This window comes from Pseudozyma flocculosa, assembly GCF_000417875.1.
Source record: "Pseudozyma flocculosa PF-1 unplaced genomic scaffold scaffold00006, whole genome shotgun sequence".
In the NCBI taxonomy this organism is placed as follows: domain Eukaryota; kingdom Fungi; phylum Basidiomycota; class Ustilaginomycetes; order Ustilaginales; family Ustilaginaceae; genus Pseudozyma; species Pseudozyma flocculosa.
Window position 1 is genome coordinate 37,983 of NW_006920874.1, and position 16,469 is coordinate 54,451.

General features: G+C 64.9%; 2 protein-coding genes across 2 annotated transcripts; one reads left to right on the plus strand and one right to left on the minus strand.

Annotated features, from left to right (window-relative positions):
• Positions 1-705: 705 nt before the first annotated feature.
• Positions 706-2,679, plus strand: PFL1_02159 (uncharacterized protein; the record flags this gene model as incomplete). The annotated part of the gene is made up of 1 exon (XM_007879673.1): positions 706-2,679. One exon carries the CDS (start codon positions 706-708, stop codon positions 2,677-2,679), a length of 1,974 nt encoding a protein of 657 aa, XP_007877864.1.
• Positions 2,680-4,971: 2,292 nt separating this feature from the next.
• On the minus strand, positions 4,972-6,144 carry PFL1_02160 (uncharacterized protein; the record flags this gene model as incomplete). The annotated part of the gene is made up of 1 exon (XM_007879674.1): positions 4,972-6,144. One exon carries the CDS (start codon positions 6,142-6,144, stop codon positions 4,972-4,974), a length of 1,173 nt encoding a protein of 390 aa, XP_007877865.1.
• Positions 6,145-16,469: the final 10,325 nt, after the last annotated feature.

Genomic DNA, 16,469 nt, shown 5'->3' on the forward strand with positions numbered 1-16,469 from the left:
TGTACCTACGACAGCCTGCTGACGTTGCACCAGCGCGAGCAGGCAGGTCGCATCCAGGTACGCTCGGGATCGAGTGGTGGCGGGCTAGGCACGCTAGAGATCCGGGGGGCCACGCAGCGCCAAACAAAAAGGCAAGAGGTGTGGCGGGTGCGCCGGCTGGGTGGATGGGTCGGGTGGTCGCCGTGCTCATTCGGCAGCGAGGCAACTCTAATTTGCGCCGCGTGCATAACGAGGGGGCCAGGCCCAGGGCAGCGCAGGAGGCGGGGCAGCGCAGTGCAGGGCAGCAGGCCCACGAGCATCAGCGCAGCGGCATCCCAGCTTGGGCTGCCCACCTACCTTGTGTAGCAGCCCGCAGCGCCCCTACGCCTGCCTACGCCTTCGCCTTCGGGATCGCCACCGGGCGGAGGGCGAGGAGCCCGACCTCGTCGTCCTTCTCTATCCCTCTCTTCCTCTCGTCTTCTCGTCCTCTCGTCCTCTCGTCCTCTCGCTCTCGCCCTCACGCACTCTTTTCCACTGCGCTCCATCTCGCCCTCTCTCGACACTCGCCGACTTGCCTCTCTACCGTCCCAACCACCAACCCCGCCCGCATCCCCAGCTGCCATCTTCGAACCCACCCTATCCAACGCTTGCCGCTTACCATCGACTGCTCGACCTGCCGACGCTCTCCCCTGCCCCAGCTTCACGCCAGCAGCACGGCCACCAGCCATGCACCAACCGCCCAGCCTCAGCGTTCCGGCGGCTCAGCAGGCCAACCGGCCAGAGAAGACATCCCACAGCTCCAGCCACGGCCGTAGCCCCAGCCCCAGCCCCAGCACCAGCACCAGCGCCAGCGACAGCGTGGGCAACAGCGGCGAGCACGGAAGCGGTCCTGGCACCGGCATGCAACCTGGCCACGCTAGCCGACCGGCCAAGGAGACAGCCTGCTTCCTCCGTCGGGCCCTCCGCCCCTCGCTCGACCACCGCGCCACCAGCGGCTCTTCCGACGGCAAGCAGCACCGCTTCAAGGCCCTCGCCACCCCGCCACCTCTGCACCAGCAACCGCATACGCCGTGCAACGTCACCTCGGCACTCCCGTGGAGCGACGAGCTCGGAGGCGTCCCGCCTGCCCCTCGGGGTCCATCGCGGGCCGAGCTGAACCGATCCGCCTCCTCGACATCGCACCTCGGTCGCCTCTACGGAACGAAGCCGCCTCCCCTCGTCGGCACTTCCGAGGTCCTCGCGGGCAAGCGCAAGGCTCCGGACTCGACATCCGACCGGAGCGACCGCGCCAAGCGCTGCCGCCAGCGACTGCTGACTGTGGCAAAGAAGGCCGCCAGACGCATCGACCTCCCCGCTCAGGCCACTGCGGGTTCCTCAAAGCTCACCAAGCGCGCACTCGACAGGCTATCCGAAGAGATCCGGTGCGAAGAAGACGAGGCGGCCATGCGCGAGTCCATGCCCGACTGGGGCAAACGCCCCCTGCAGTGCCGCCGCGCATCGTCCGAGTCGTGCATCACCCTCGAAGAGGTCGTCGAGCGCTCCCACCACTCTCGCTGGCAGCAGATCAAGCGGCGCTCCTCGCTCACCACCGCCAGCGCCTACAACGACCGCTTCCGCTTCGCCCCTCCAGATGCTGCAGACGGCCATCACCACGGCCTCGCCCAGCAGCCCGGGCCGAGTCTGGTCCCGAGCAGCGCGGTCGGCGCCACCGACGATGGACGCGACGACCCACTGCCTCAGCTCAGCCTGCTCTCGGCCACCGAGACCGCTCCAGTGGGGTGGCGATGCCCCAGCGTCAACCTTCGCGACGCGCCGGCGGTGTCTACCTTTCAGCCGGAGCAACAGCGCTTTTGGCCGCTCGTCGACCACCAGCTAGACTACACGGGCGCGCGGATGCTCTCCGCCGCCATGTCGGGTGCCATCAGCGCTTCGTCGCCTGCCGCCTCTGCCGCCTCGTCAGCCCGCAAGGCGGTGGGTCACGAGCCTCCTCGGCAGTCGGACGGGTCAAGGACGGTTCCAGCAACGCCCTCCAAGGCGACAAGGGCAGCACCACGCACAGACTCGATCGTCGCCGCCGACGTCGTCAAGGAGCCCCCGCGCCGGGCCGAGACGGTGCACGCCTCGACGTCCTCCTTCTCGCCAAGCCCGCACAGCGACGACCCGACCGTCAGCTCCGGCTCGCAGTTCTCGAAGCTCGAGTGCGGAGGACCGTCGTACAAGCCCGCCGCGTACGCCTGGAAGCGCTCGATCAGCGCCGGGCCGGGCCCGGTCGGCAGCACGGTCGGCAAAGGTGCCGTACCGCCATCATCGACGCTGGCCAGCATCATGGCGTACAGCCGTCGGCAGGCGGCCGAGTCTCGCCTTAGCCAGATGAGCCAGGTGGGCAGGGGCCTGGAGCGGGAGGCGTCGTCGTCGTCCGAGAGCGAGGGCGACTGCACGCCTCGACAGCTCCGCTTCAACGCCATTGTTGCACAGGCGCGCGAAGGTGCCAGGAAGGGCGCGGCCCGTCCCGTCGGCGACGACGACATGGCCATCACACCGGACTCGGATGTCGGCGGCGAGCCGCTCGGCGCACCCGCGGCGCTATCGCTCGGGGATCTGCAGCCGACAAAGAAGGTCGCGGGGAGGAGCTGGGCGGCTGTGCCCTCCGACTACTTCGGCGACTGGGACGCCTCCGCGCAGCGGGCGAGGCTGGCCTAGATGGCCGTCGCCCAGATACCGTCCGTCGTCGCTTTCCCCCATCTGGGCTTCTCGCTCCCCCGTTCATCCCCCTCGTCCTCGTGTTCGTCCTCGTCCTCGTCGCACCGGATCATCTCGCCTGTCCGCCGAACGAACGGCCCTGCAATTCGTATTCAAAGCAATAGAAATATGGTTCCTAGGTGGTGGTACCAAGACGTCCGTGAAGGCACCTTGGCGGTATTCTAGCCCCGCCTTGGCTGCTCTGCCGCCAAGGTGCCGCCCAACCGCATCTTGACGCCTCCTTGGCGGTAGTACCCGCCAAGAGGAGGCTGGCATCCCGCCAAGACAGCTGCCAACATCGTCGGCGGTTCCGATGACCCTTCGGTGCAACTTCGGTGGGTCATCAGGAAAGCACGCTCGGCTGGGCACTTTGTGGCTGTGCAGGCGGTAATCCTGACAGATGACCAACGAGGCTCAGAGGCTTGGGGTCAGGGGATATAAACCCACCTTGACCTACTTTGCTCCGTTCCCTTCTCCCCACCATCTTGTCTTTCCCTGCAGCACCTGTATTTTATCAATGGCATGTGGTTTTGGCCCTCGGAACGCGATCCCCCCACTGACTGGTTGCGGCTGCTGATAGTCCTCCCTGCATTGCTCTGCACCATTCAGGCTGGCACACGCTGTTACTCTGCTTTTGAGTCGTTGCTTCTTGAAGTGGCTAAGTAGTGCGTATTGTAGCTGTAGAAGCATCGCAGTGGTCTTGCAATTGATGGTACTTGAGCATCTGCAGAGCAGCCCGCCCAAGCGGACATTAGAGGACGGCTGCCAAGATTGTACTGGCAGGCAGGCTCAGCCAAGGTCAACTTGGCAAGCTCTCCAAGATCCTGCCACGGTACTCATTGCGGGACGACCGCCAAGGTGCCTGCCAGGGTCGACTTGGTAGGTACCGCCACGAGCCACGTTTTTACTGCTTTGATTGTTACAGGTCCTCGCGAGTCCCTTCGCACGCCGCTTCGGAATCGGCTCTGCTCTATTGCCTGCCCGACGGCCAGCCAGCCGGCTCATTTCCTCTCCAGCCAGTCTGGAGGAGCAGAAGTGCTCGGCACAGGCGATCTCACGGGCCGTCGGCGCACACAGACAGTCTCGACTGGTTGGGGATTTTGGAATTTTTTGTCGGGTTTTGGTGGATGAGCTCGGTGGCTCGGTAGCTAGGTCGTGTACAACATACAAAGACGATGCGGAGGGGCTCGGCCGATACTCGGGACAGGAGGCTGCTAGACTAAGGGGAAAACGGCGCGACGAGGGGGTATGGAGCGAAGCGGGGTGGGGCTCGCTGCTTTTTGGATCCTCGACCGTCCGGCGCCGCCTCGATTCGAGTCTTGGTTGTTTGAGGGTCGTATTATGGTCTCGGCGCGTCGATGCTAGTTCTTGCTATGTATGGCGCGTGCGGCTCTTGTATGTAGGTGGTAGCGACGCGTCGCGCTTGTGCTGTTCTCGTGTCTGTCGTCTGGGGGAGGCGAAAGAAGGAGGAAAGGAGAGCGGTTTCTTTGTCAGGGGAAAGCGTATAACCGGCAACGCCTTGCACGCTTGCAAAAGGCGACGCCTCTGCACGCTTGCAGAGGCTACGGGGGCGCAATTGGGAGCTGGCCAGGCTGGGTGGCAGGTCGGCTGGGCCAACAGCGACTCTGCGGGGTGCCGACGTTACCTGGTGAGCATAGGGATAGCTATACTCACTGTATTCTGGATCGGTCCCGGGCCAGCTCGACTTGAGAAAGAAGACCTGGGAGGTGGCTGAAGAAAGAGGAGCGACGAGTAGATTTTTTGTCAGGGAAAAGCGTATAACCGGCAACGCCTTGCACGCTTGCAAAAGGCGACGCCTCTGCACGCTTGCAGAGGCTACGGGGGCGCAATTATAAGCTGGCCAGGCTGGGTGGCAGGTCGGCTGGGCCAACAGCGACACTGCGGGGTGCCGACGTTACCTGGTGAGCATAAGGTAGCTATACTCACTGTGTTCTCTGTCCGTCGGCTGGTTGGGAAAAGACCTGCAAGGTGGCGAAAGAAAGAGGAGCGACGAGGAGTGGATTTGTTGTCAGGAAATGCGGATGATGGCTAGGCCTTTGCATGCTTGCAAGAAGGCAACGCCTCTGCATGCCTGCAGAGGTGACGGGGGCGCAACTATGGGCTGGCCAGGCCATGAGACAGCTAATTGTGGGGCCAGCGACGCCGCTAGGTGCCTCCTCAGACGTGGCGAGCATATCGCTATACTCACTGTGTTTGATCGATCCGGGAGCGTCTTGATGTCCCGCGGCGCGCCTAGGCATCCTCGAGCCTGAGACCGTGGCAGCGGAAGACCGGGTGCCTGCCATTGCAAGCGAGGCACTTGTGAGAGCGCCCGCAGCGTTGGCCTGCGCAGCGGTTGAGGTTGAAGTTCTTGCACACCTTCGGGCGGGCGCGCTGCGCGTCGCGCTGGGCCGGGTTGTTGTTGTTGCTGCGCGGGTCGATGGGACGGAGGTGTGTGTTGGAGAAGTCGGCGTCGATGGCGGCCCATTCAGCGCCGCTCGCCGTGCCCAGGCGACGGCGGCAGACAGCGAGGTGGTAGCCGACCACACCGCGCCACTCGTACAGGCTCGAGAACACGATGATGTGTTCGAGGTGCGCAAGGAGGCCCGGGGCCAGGTCCGGCTGCTCTCGGCTGCCGACGAGGAGCACAATGCCGACGTAGGTCGACCACGAGTCGCAGAGAGCGCCGATGCAGCTCAGAGCCTGGAAAAGGGGCTCGTCGGCTCGCTCTCCCTGGTCGTTGCGCGCCGGGTGATGCTGAGGGCGGTACGCGGGGTTGACGAGGATGGCGAGCTGCTCGGGAATGAAGCGGTTGTCGGCGATGGCCTCGACGACATCGCGAGGGACCCAGGTGTACCTGGCGATGGCTGTGCTGATGGCCCCGTTGCCATCGAGCTGCTGGGGAGGCGCCGTGGTCGCGGGCTGGGCGTCGAGCCTGGTGAGAATCATGTCGAGGGCAGCTGACTGTCTGTCGATCTTCGAGGCCAGCGTAGCTTGGCCGGCCTCTTGCTGGTCCAGGCGCTTCTGGATGCCCCAGATGGCGACGTCGGTGCGGTCGGTTCGGCAGGAGGCGGCGCCGGGGCTGTTCATGTGACCATACGGGAGGTCGACGTGGCGGCAGGGGGTGTCGTCATTGTCGTTGTTGTCGCGGCCGTAGTCTGAGCGGCCGGGCGTCATGACGCGACCCTCCTGTCCGCTGTGTTGGTAGTCGTGCCTGTCGTGGCGCGGCGTCTCGTCGTAGTGGCGCTTGGTGGCGACGGGCGAGCGAGATCGGCGGCGTCGGAAGGCCGGGGTGGGCGTCTCGTAGCGGAAGGGGCGTCCGCGGATGTCGAGGGGCCTGTCCATGGGGCTGCCGTTGTCCGAGGGGGATGCCATGGTGCCGGTGTCGTCGCCCTGGCCGGTGAAGTACTTGATCAGCGGGAGCATCGTGGTGGCGTCGCCTGGCTGTCCGGGTGTCTGTTGAGCGAGAAGGAATGCAGAGCAAGGCGGCCGAGGTAAGCGATACTGACTGGAGCCGACGATGACGAACGACTGTGAAGGGCGACGTACGGGAGTGACAGGGCTTGCGGCGCTTCGAAGGAGCTTGCGGCGGAGCGAAAGTAGACGGCTTGAGGCGTGACTGCAGGCGGAAGAGGACGAGCAGCAGAAGCGTGAGCGAGACTGAAGGCGACCGGCGGCGGAGGCTGTGGACTGATGCTCACTGTACGAGGAAGAGGGCGACCGACGATGCTCGAGGCTTGATGAGATCCCGGGCGGCTGCACGCAGAGACGAGGGTAGGCAACGAGGGCAGAGGGGTGAGCGACACTGGGAGCGACGAGCGAGCCGGCATGGACGGGAGCAGATGGCCACGGCGAAGGATACTCACGAGACAATAGGCCAAGCGTCGGTAGCTGAGAGCTCGAAGCGCAAGCGTCGGCGCGTTGGTGCGCGGTGGTCGACGAGGCTGGGTCGGACGCTGAGAAGGGAGGTCGGTCCGGGGAGGCGGGGCTGGGGCCCGACCGAAGAGAAGGCGAAGGTGGGTCGGGCTGGGGAAGGAGAGGCTGGCCGGAGGAGAGTCGTCGAGGGAGGATAGTTTGGTAGGAGCCGGAGATAGCTGATGATTGTGGTGGATTGAGGGGAAGAGGGAAAACGGTTTGGAGGGCCCCTTTTAAGCCTTTCGAGGGGAGTCAGTCGTCGCTGGAGCAGGCTGTCTTTTGCTGGGGAGCGAGGGGGATTTTGCCCAGCAGAGCAGGCCCAGCGGCGCTGGAGGACGGGCACGCACCAGGGCACACAGGGCAGACGCGGTGGGTCTGGGGGGCTCTCTCTGGCTGCCTTGGAGCGGACGCTGCTATGCTGCTCGAAGGAGGGCAGGGCACTCGAGGGAGGAAGACCAGCTCTTCCTTCCACGCCGTCGCGGCAGCTACTTTTCGCTCTGACTCGAGCGCTTGCTCGACCTTCCACGTCACCTCCTCGAGGCCTGCTGCTCTGCCAGCTTCGCCTTGGAAGGCCCTCTCTTCCTTCCACGTCGTCGAGCGGCGGCCACCTTCCGCTCTGACTCGAGCGCCTGCTCGACCTTCCTCGTCAGCTCCTCGATCGGCGGCTACAGCCACGCTGCATTTGTGTGCCTGAGGCGGCTACCTTCCACTGTGAAACAGGGGGCGTTGCGAAGAGCTCGGACAGCGAATACACGCGGATTCGGGTGGTCTCTGTATATTCCTAATCGGGACCGGGGCGGATCGTGAGTGTCGAGGGAGGGGCAGCCTGGGCGGTCGGATTATCGAGGGTTAGGCGGCCTGCGCGACCTGGGCGAGGGCAGTTGGCAGCGGGCAGGGAAGCAGGGAAGCAGGCAGGGCAGCGGCAGTGCACCTTGGAACACGACGCGAGTCCTCGACGCGTCCCGACCGGAGCGGAAACCGGGAGAGACTTCGGTTTCGGGACAGACGGCCACGCCAAGGCACAGGCGAGGGCATGCCGCGTGGCAGCGGGAACCCTGGGTGGGACGCGACGGGCGGATGTACCACAGCTACGTAGCCGCCCCGGGAATTGGTCTCAGCCGAGGCGGAGAAGCCGCGAGCGCTTGCGCGCGCCCTCGTGTCCCTCGTGCAACCATGCAGCGGACTCCGTGCAGCGGTGGGCGTACAGCGATACAACCGATCGTGCGCATGCCCCGAGTGCCCCGACCTGATCAGGCAGGCCAACCAACCAGCCAGCAGGCAGGCAGACGGCCTCACTCCCTGCCCTGCCCCGACCTGGCACAATCGGCCGTGAAAGCCGTCGTGGTCGTCGCGTCGAGGATACTGGCACCAGGCAACCAGACAGGCCCTCGCTCTCTGCCTGCCTCGGTCTCGCCCTGGTCCTCCTCGTGTGCTGTGCTCTGGGCGGAGCGGCGCCTCCCTTTCCCTTGGATTACCCTCTCTAGCATCGCCGTCCAGCCGCATCACCCCCCTTTGTGCACCATCGCGCTGCGCAGCACCAGTGATGCCTTGAACGGATCACGATCGCGACGCTGCTTTCACGCCTGGTCCCGGGGTCATGCTGGGTCAGACGCCCGTGCCAAAGTACCGCTGCGCGACTCGGCCCGGCACGGGCAGCCTCAGCCAGCTGGTACCACCACGGCCCCCAGGGCTCCAGAATGCTCGTGAGAGCCGTACGTGCGTGCACCCCTCTCCTGCCACTGCTCACTTCTTCTTGACCGTGCTCCGGCCTTGCTGCTGCTGCCGCTGCTCCAGCACAGCCACCTGTTCCTGTGCGCAGCCAGCTCGACATATATACAGGCCGTTTGGGGGCTGCTGCTGGCCGAGCCTGGATGGTCCCTCCCCTTCTTTCACACTTCATCCTCCGCCCTTGACCCAGCACTGCTCCCTCGTTCGTCGGCCGCTCTGAAGCCCAGGCCGAAAGGATGGGCACGGCACCACCTGGAGAGCAAGAAAAAAAAACCCCCCCGGTAGGCGCAAGGTAAGACCTGGAGAGGACCCCTTGCGAGAAAAAGGACGGGCACGATACGGCGGAGCACGGCACAGCAAAAACTCGAGCAACAGCGGCGCTGCAGCTGTGCAGGCAGACTGCTCAAGCCACGTAGCCCCATGCATGGTTCTCACGCCTTGCCCGAAGCAAGGAGGGCAGCGCATGAGTGGCCTGGCCGGTCTATGGCGCCAACGGGCCCAGGCTTCCTCTCGCACTCGGACGAGAGCCGACGGACAACACAGGGCCGTAGCACCGCCTCGACCGATCGGATCCGCTTGCACGCCGCGTCGCGCTGGGACGGGCCAGGGCCGGCTGCCCTGCTGCCCTGCTGCCCTGTCGCCCGGCTGCCTGGCTTGCCGGTCTGCCCCATCTGCCCCATCTGCCCTCGGAAGCGAAGAAACGGCGACGATGCAAATTCTCACGGCCGAGACCCTCCAGAAGGCTTTCACGGCCGAGACCCTCTAGACGGCCTGCAAAGACCCTCCAGAGGAGCTCTCTGCTGCGGTCGGGAGCCGGGCTCGATGATCCCGAAGCTGGGCGGATCCGTGACTGGCGGGCCAGGGAGCCACGCCCTGCTCCCGGCCGGCAGACCAAAGGCTCGGGACCGACCATTGTTTCCGCATCCGTGGCGCTCGAGGCTGGCCGACTGACTGGCCGGCTGGCTTGATGGCCGGCTGGCTGGCGGCAGACACTCCCAGCGGCTCGCCTCTCTCTGACCGGCTCGGCCCTCTTTCTCGGCCGGCCGCCAGAGTCCCACCAGCGACAACCCACCTGCGATACCGAGAATCACGGCCACCGGGCGAGGCTGCCCCCCTCTCAGTCCATCGCATTGCCACCTACAGCGACGGAGAGCTGGCCTACGCCCCGCTGGGACCCCCGGTGCGGTGCGCTTGAAGAGGCCCCTGGCGAGTGATTTAATTTCCGTATTTTTGAGTTTTAATTTTTTTTTTTTTTTCCTGAAGGCTGGGCTCTGTCCGCGCTTGGGCCCCGCCGCGCGTGCATTTTCCAACCCACCATTGCCTCACCCCAGCCACCGCTTTGATCACCACCACCGCCACCACTACCGCCAACACCACATCCGCTCTCGCTTGATGCGTCTTTCGCCTCTCCTTCGCCCTCTTTTCGTCTGGTCCGTCGATGCGCCGTTTCTTGGCCCTACTGTGAGTACCTCGACTGGGCTGCACCAGCATCACGGTTGCAGACCTGTCCTGCTCTTGCTCGCTTGCTCACTCGCTCGCCGCTATCCGACTCTTTCTGGCTCCTTGCACCTTCCGAATGGACCACCTCATCCCTCTGAGAGCACACGCCATTGCCCCAGCACGTCGCCCTGCAAGTCTTGAGGGCCGCCCCAGGCCGCTGCCCATCGCTAGATGTCGTACGTCACACCATCGCCTCGTCCCGCGAAGAGCGGACACCGCTCTGACCACGCCAGCGCCGCAGCACGTCGAGGCAGAGGCAAAGATCCAGCAGTCCGCTCCATTGCTGTTTGTCGTGACCAGTCCACCGGACTCGTCCGCTGATCTCAACATCTGGCTCTGTCTAACGATCTCTCATTGACCGCGCTCTGTTTCCGGTTCCTCTTGCCTGTGTCGCAGCCCTTCCAGGTGACGACTTCTACCGCTTCGACTGGCTAGCACTCTCGGCCTTCCGCCGCTCTCCTCTCAAGCCGCCGACCGGCCTTCTGGCGGCCTCGTCATCCTCATCGGCCCTGATATGGACTCCATCGCAACGAGCCGGCACGGGCGGGCAAGAGGGCGGCGGTGTGCCGTCAGAACATCTAGGGCGACAAGGTAATGTGAGTGACGCCGCATCGAGACCCATTCCCACCGGCCGCGTCGGGCAACAGGACATCCAGGGCGGCAGGGCAACGTGAGGGACGCCGCACCGAGAAGTGCTGACACCGGCCGCGTTCATAAGACCGATGTCGCTCAAAGCACGGAGAATCGACGCAGGTCACACGACAGCTACACAACCGGTGGCGGCATGGGATCGACGTCGAGAAAGTGGCGGTAGTCAACAGCACAGAGTCATTTGAGTCAAGGGGATTGGCAGCGATCCAGAGCCTTTGGCGACGCAGTTCCCAGCGGACCGCTACGTCTAGGCCGGGATAGCGCCGGCGGCGTCCGCGGCCGCGCTCGCGGCAGCGCGAGCCATGATGAGGCGACGGACACACAGAACTGAGAGAGACGCAGCACCGAGGGAGACCGCGGCTTCGAGGGCAACGCGGGACGACCGCGGGGCAGAGGGCACCGCCGCATCAAGGAGGGCGCAGCACGAGGCAGAACGCGGCATCGAGGGCAGCGCAGGACGAACGCAGGGCGGAGGCCACCTCCGCATCAAAGAGGGCGCAACACGGAGGGGTGCCGCGGCTGCAACGGCCAAGCAGGTTGGTCGCAGGACAGAGAGCATCACCACATCGAGCGAGCGGATCCAGCGCCTCGTCGACTCCACCGAGACGATGCGCATCCGCAACGGCGCCCCTGTCCCCGTCAAGTCTCCCTTCGGAGTCAACCAGGATGCTCCATCGTCGTTGTTGTTGTCCTCGCCGCCGTCGGTAAGTGAAGCCGACCCGTCGTTGTCGTCGCTGACCGCACCACCAACAACGTCATCGATAAACGAGAAATAGAAGCAGCTCCGCGCCAAGCTGGCCTATCCCCAGGGCCCGGTCACCTCGGCGTTGGCTGCCGGTGCAAGAGCAGACGCTGTCGCACCCTCTCGCCTCAGCGCCGGCCATCCCGATCCAGCCGTAGGCACGCATCACGCCAATCCGCGACAGGGCCCAGCCCAGACGACATCGACGTCGACGTTGACCACGACAACGGGTGACGATATCGAGGTGTGGGACCGCCGGTGAGGGCGATGAAGGTCGGCCTCCAACTCGGCCGGTCGCAAGCCCGCGCTCGTTTGCCACTGCCCATGCGCCTGCCCGCCACCGGACCAGCCGTTGCCCTAAGCCGTCCGAGAACCGCCTGAGCGCTCCATCCTCAAAGGGACTGCCCGTCATTCATGCCCATGCTCAAGATACCATCACTGGCCCCCAACCCCGCCGCTACGTCGATTCGTGCTTTGCTTGGGCTCTGCTTCTTCGACCATCCCGTGTCCGCCGCACGGCCACCCTTGTTGCTATGCCCGACGAAGCGCCGCAGGCGGTTCGCCTCCGGCTGCCTCGCCCTGCCTTGCTTCCCCTCTGCTTGTCTTCACAGGTCCAAGGAGCAGACCACGGAGCGGACACTTCCGATGAGGGCCGACTCTTGGGACGGCGCCGGCCGCCGCGACGAGCCCGACGTGTCCCCACGCCGAGCCCTTGCACCACCCGAGCTGGCCGCCCCTCGCTGCGGAGCCCAGTGATGCGACACGCCCGCCCACCCCTCCTGCTGCGCACGCAGTCCTAGCGCCCTGCCGTTCCGTCGTTCAAGCGTTTCGCGGAAGCCCTCCTCGCTGGCCGCATCACCATCTTGCCGCCTCGCCTCACCGCCGCTGTCCCTGACAGCCTCTTCCACCCCTCCGACCAACCTGCCAGAGTCAGGTTCATGCAGCGCGCTTTGGATTCGCTGGTGCTACCTCGTCGCCGACTACTCCAACCGCTACGCCGCTCACGTCAAGCTCGGCGCCGTCCGGCTCGGCGTCCGCCGGGGCTCTGCCGGGCCGCTCGACCCCGAGACCGAGGCACAGTACCCCCGCTTCGCCAAGTTGCCCATGGACAAGCAGCGCCTCGGACATATCCGATCAGAGGCTGAGCAGCGTCTGGTCGCAGGACGCATCGACAAAGTCGACCCGGCTTCCCGGGGTTCATCATCCCGAAGCCGGTCGAACTCTGCCTCAACTGCTTGTTCGGCTCGGCCCCTGAGGGCAGTGATGCCGCTGCGCCTGTCCGCGTCATGGCGGTGAGCTGCCGGGCGATCGGCCTCGCCGTTTCTCATGCCAAGGCCTTCTGGGTTACGACTCTCGTCGATGCTCTCGGCATCCAGGTCGACACGGAGCGCCAGACCATCGGCATCACGGACACCGCCTGCCTCCTAGAGCGCAGGCTGGCCTTGTGCTGGACTCGCAGCGTTTCACTGGCTTCCTCCCTTGCGTCGCGTCACGCAGGTCATCTCGTACGCGCGCGCCTTCCCGCAGCGGATCTACACCGCCACACAGTGCTGCACCATCTACATGACGCCGTGCCGGCGCATCTGGGCCCAGGCGGCTGCCGAGTTCGGCTGATGGAGTGCCCCGCTGGCTACCTGGCCAGGCCATAGCCTTCTGACGCACCGAAGAGGACTGCAGCCGCTGGGTCCCACAGCACCGAGTCAGTACCGAGAGCGTATCGTTGCAATAGACATCGCTACGAGTGAGCTGCGCAGAGTCGCATTGCTCATGTCAGCCCATCCAGTGTCGCAAACTCGATCGTTCGGGCGCGGCCGTCCTTAGGCTACCGTCACAGCGTCTCATCTGCCCGGCCAGCGCCACTCATAGCGCTGGACTCGTGACGACGGGCTGTGTGATCCGGCCGCGGCTCTACCGGCCCCGGAGCCCTGTATCAGCACCCGACCCATCCCGCCTTTACACGGCCATTCCCTTGTTCTCGCCGCGATGTCTGGCCATGTAGGATCTGCTCGAATCGTACCAAGCAGCGTCGTCACCGACCGTCGGACCTCGATGCATTTCAGGCCGACCGCTTCGTCCTGGCTCTTGGCCGCTAGCACAGGTCGCGCCGCTCGCGGTCCTACGCTATCATCGCTCCGCAGATGCCGGCAGGCTCGGCCTGGCCTCTGTCTGTGATGCCATTGAGGTCGATCCGACATTGCTGGGGTGCCTGTGATTGTGGAAGTCTTCTTAGGTCGACTCGACGTCGGAGCGACAAGCTTGCAGAGCTGTCGAGGCCCGATCGGCACTCGAGGCGAGAATGTGCGCGGTGACACGTGTCGGTCTCTTGACGAACGAACCGATGACGCCTGGGACAAGGCGGGCATGACGCAATGTTGCGAGAACGGCAGCGCGAGAGACGGCCAAACGAGATGCGTCCCTGCAGCCTTACGAGACAATGCGCAGCCTCGAGAAAGGAGAGACGCGCGCGGTGAGTCGACGATTGCCCCAGCGCTGACTCGCTGTGTAGGAGCGAGGATGGAGAGGCACGGTACTTGCCGACGCTAAGACGAGGAGCGGAAATCAACGAGGAGAGAGGGTTGTGAGACTGCGCATCGGCACGACAGAAAGGAAAGCGGAAGGGAGAGAGGAGGTTCGTGTCAATACTGTGTCTCGCCGGACGCGAAGCTCAAAGCGCGCAAAGGGCCAAACAAAGGACCGGGAGCCAGACGCATGGCTTCGCTTCTACGATGCCGTCGCGATCGACTGGCAAGGATCCCTCGGTGCTCATGAACGGCGGTGGAAAGATGCGGGTTCGTCGAGCAAGCTGGCCTGTGGTCGTTTCAACCGTCCGAGGGCGCATCCCGAGGTTTCGCCGACCAAGGGGGTCCCGCTGCTGCTTCATCGGCTTGATCGCAAGGGAAGAGGGGCTCGGGGTGCAGAATATAGGCACGCCTCTCTGGCAGACCGGGTAAGCAATACGAGCGGTGCAAAGAGGAGTTGGTGGCAGTCGAGGTGGTGGTGGCGGCGTGACAGTGTGTCGAGGCGAGGGTGGGGTGATGCTGGGCCAAACCTCTTATCCCTCTTCGACCAGCCTCGGACCCTCCGAATGCTGCTGCCTCCTTGGTCCGACTCGAGGTGGTAGGCTCGAGTGTGCCGTGCACGGCTTCTCGCGACGGCATTACTGCCCAGCCCCGAAGCGACGGCGGGCCCGTCCCGAAGATGACGACGGCTTTGGGCGGAAAAGGCGCAAGCAAGCTACGGGAGTGCCGAGCTGGTCGGGTCCACCCCGCGCCCGCCGCACTACGCCCGATGGCTGGCCTCGCCTGCTGCTCTTTGACACGAGGACCGGTCTCGCCTCGCGTCCAGCGAAGGCACGCTGTTGACCTCGTGCACAGCCTCGGCGACACGATCGAGTACGGATGAGACAGAGAGGAGGAGGAGGAGGAGGAGGAGGAGGAGGAGGAGGAGGAGGAGGAGGAGGAGGAGGAGGAGGAGGAGGAGGGAGGGGAGGAGGAACCGTAACCGTAACCAGGCCGCTTTGCCCCCTGACTGCCTGACGGCGCAGCCGCTGCGTCTAACTACTGTAATTGAACGCGGCTCTGCCCGTCGGGATCCGGTATGGTTCCGAAGGCGCAACAGTCGGCTCCGACCCGCTTCTCCCGGCCGAAGCAGCAGCGGAGGGTGCAACGCAGCCACAGCGCTCGAGTGAGCGAAGGACAGGGGCCGAGGTCGAGGTCGAGGACGAGGACGAGGTCGAGGACGAGGTCGAGGTCGTTCCGGCTGACGGCTGGCAGGTCGAGCGCCACTCGTGCTTGAGATTGCCGCTACCTAGAGGCTTGGAGGGCGGCCAGGTCGAGGACCGGCGGTCCGTCGTCCGCCTCGACGCCAAAGACGGGCGGGCCGGTGGGCATGCATGCAGCAAGGGTCCACCTTGGCTTCGGAGCTGGCGTCCCGGAAAATTAAATTTCGGCAGGCCGGCAGTCAGGCGGGCATGCATCAACCGGCCGGACGGCACCAGCGAGCAGCTGCAGGCTAGGCTGCATAGGCTAGGAGCCTGTCCGACGCCGTCCGGGTAGTTGGGCGCAGGTAGGTGGATGTTGCCTCGACGCTCACCCTACCTACTGCCAGCGCGCCGGGGGTTCTGAAGCCAAGGCGGAGAGACCCTGCCTCTATCCTTGCGAAGCCTCGGCCTTCTTCGGATCCGCATCCGTAGCAAGAAATGCCCTTGCCAGCCTGCCTAGTCGCCGGCATGAGGGCTGCCCGGCCGCGAGGGGGTCCGAGCTGCATGGGGCGAAAAAACCGGAACGGACGAAGCGCGTTGTTAAGCTTGCTTTAGCGTGGGGCGCGCGGCTTCCTTCTGACCGCCCATGCACCGGCTGGCCAATCGAAAGTCGGGTCGGGTCCGCTCCTCACGAGCCTGGCCGCCTACATACAACACTAGTGTCTCCTCCTCTCCTCTTGCCCACCACCATTGTCGCTTTCGACCCTCGTACTGCTGCCTGCCAAGACCACCGTACCCTATGCATCCTCTCGCCACCTGTCGGCCTCAGGTTCGTGTGTACCCGAGGGCGCCGCTAGCGTTGCAGCGGCACTACTCATGCATCCGTGCCGCTCGCTGACCTCGGATCGCCCCCCTTCCCTCTTTCTTGGCCGCACAGATCCCTCATCGTGTGCCACGCTGACATCCGCGCGGTCTTCTTTTGGCTCGATCTTTGCCCCGGCTGGCGTCCTTCTTCGGCCCCGATGTTCCGCTGCAGGGGTCACAGGTGTGCGACTTGATCCCCCGCCAAGATTTGGTCCGATGGCTCCGAGCGCTGCCATGAGCAACCGAGACCAACACCACACCCTGGCCTCGGCCGCTCGACGCCGCCACCGGAGCTCAGAAGGATGCTTGCCGCTCTCGCTCAAGCCTGCTTTACATGCCACATGCACGCCACTTTCTGCTCGCCCATACAGCCGAGCTCGCCGCTTGGTTGCCCTTCATACGAGCAGCACCGCTCCCACCGGACCGCACCGCCTCGACGCTTCTTTCATCCAGCAGGGGGGTCCGTAAGGTTTCTTCGCCATCTATCGCGCACCCAACCTGCCAGTACCACGCCCTTTTCATCTTCGCTCCGCCCTGCCCATGGCCGCTGCCAGCAAGCCTGCATTAGCTCCGGATCAGCAGAGCCGGTGGCTCCTTGCCACAAACTAAGCTCGACGCGTTGAGTTTATGGCCGAAGCAGCGACCATCGGA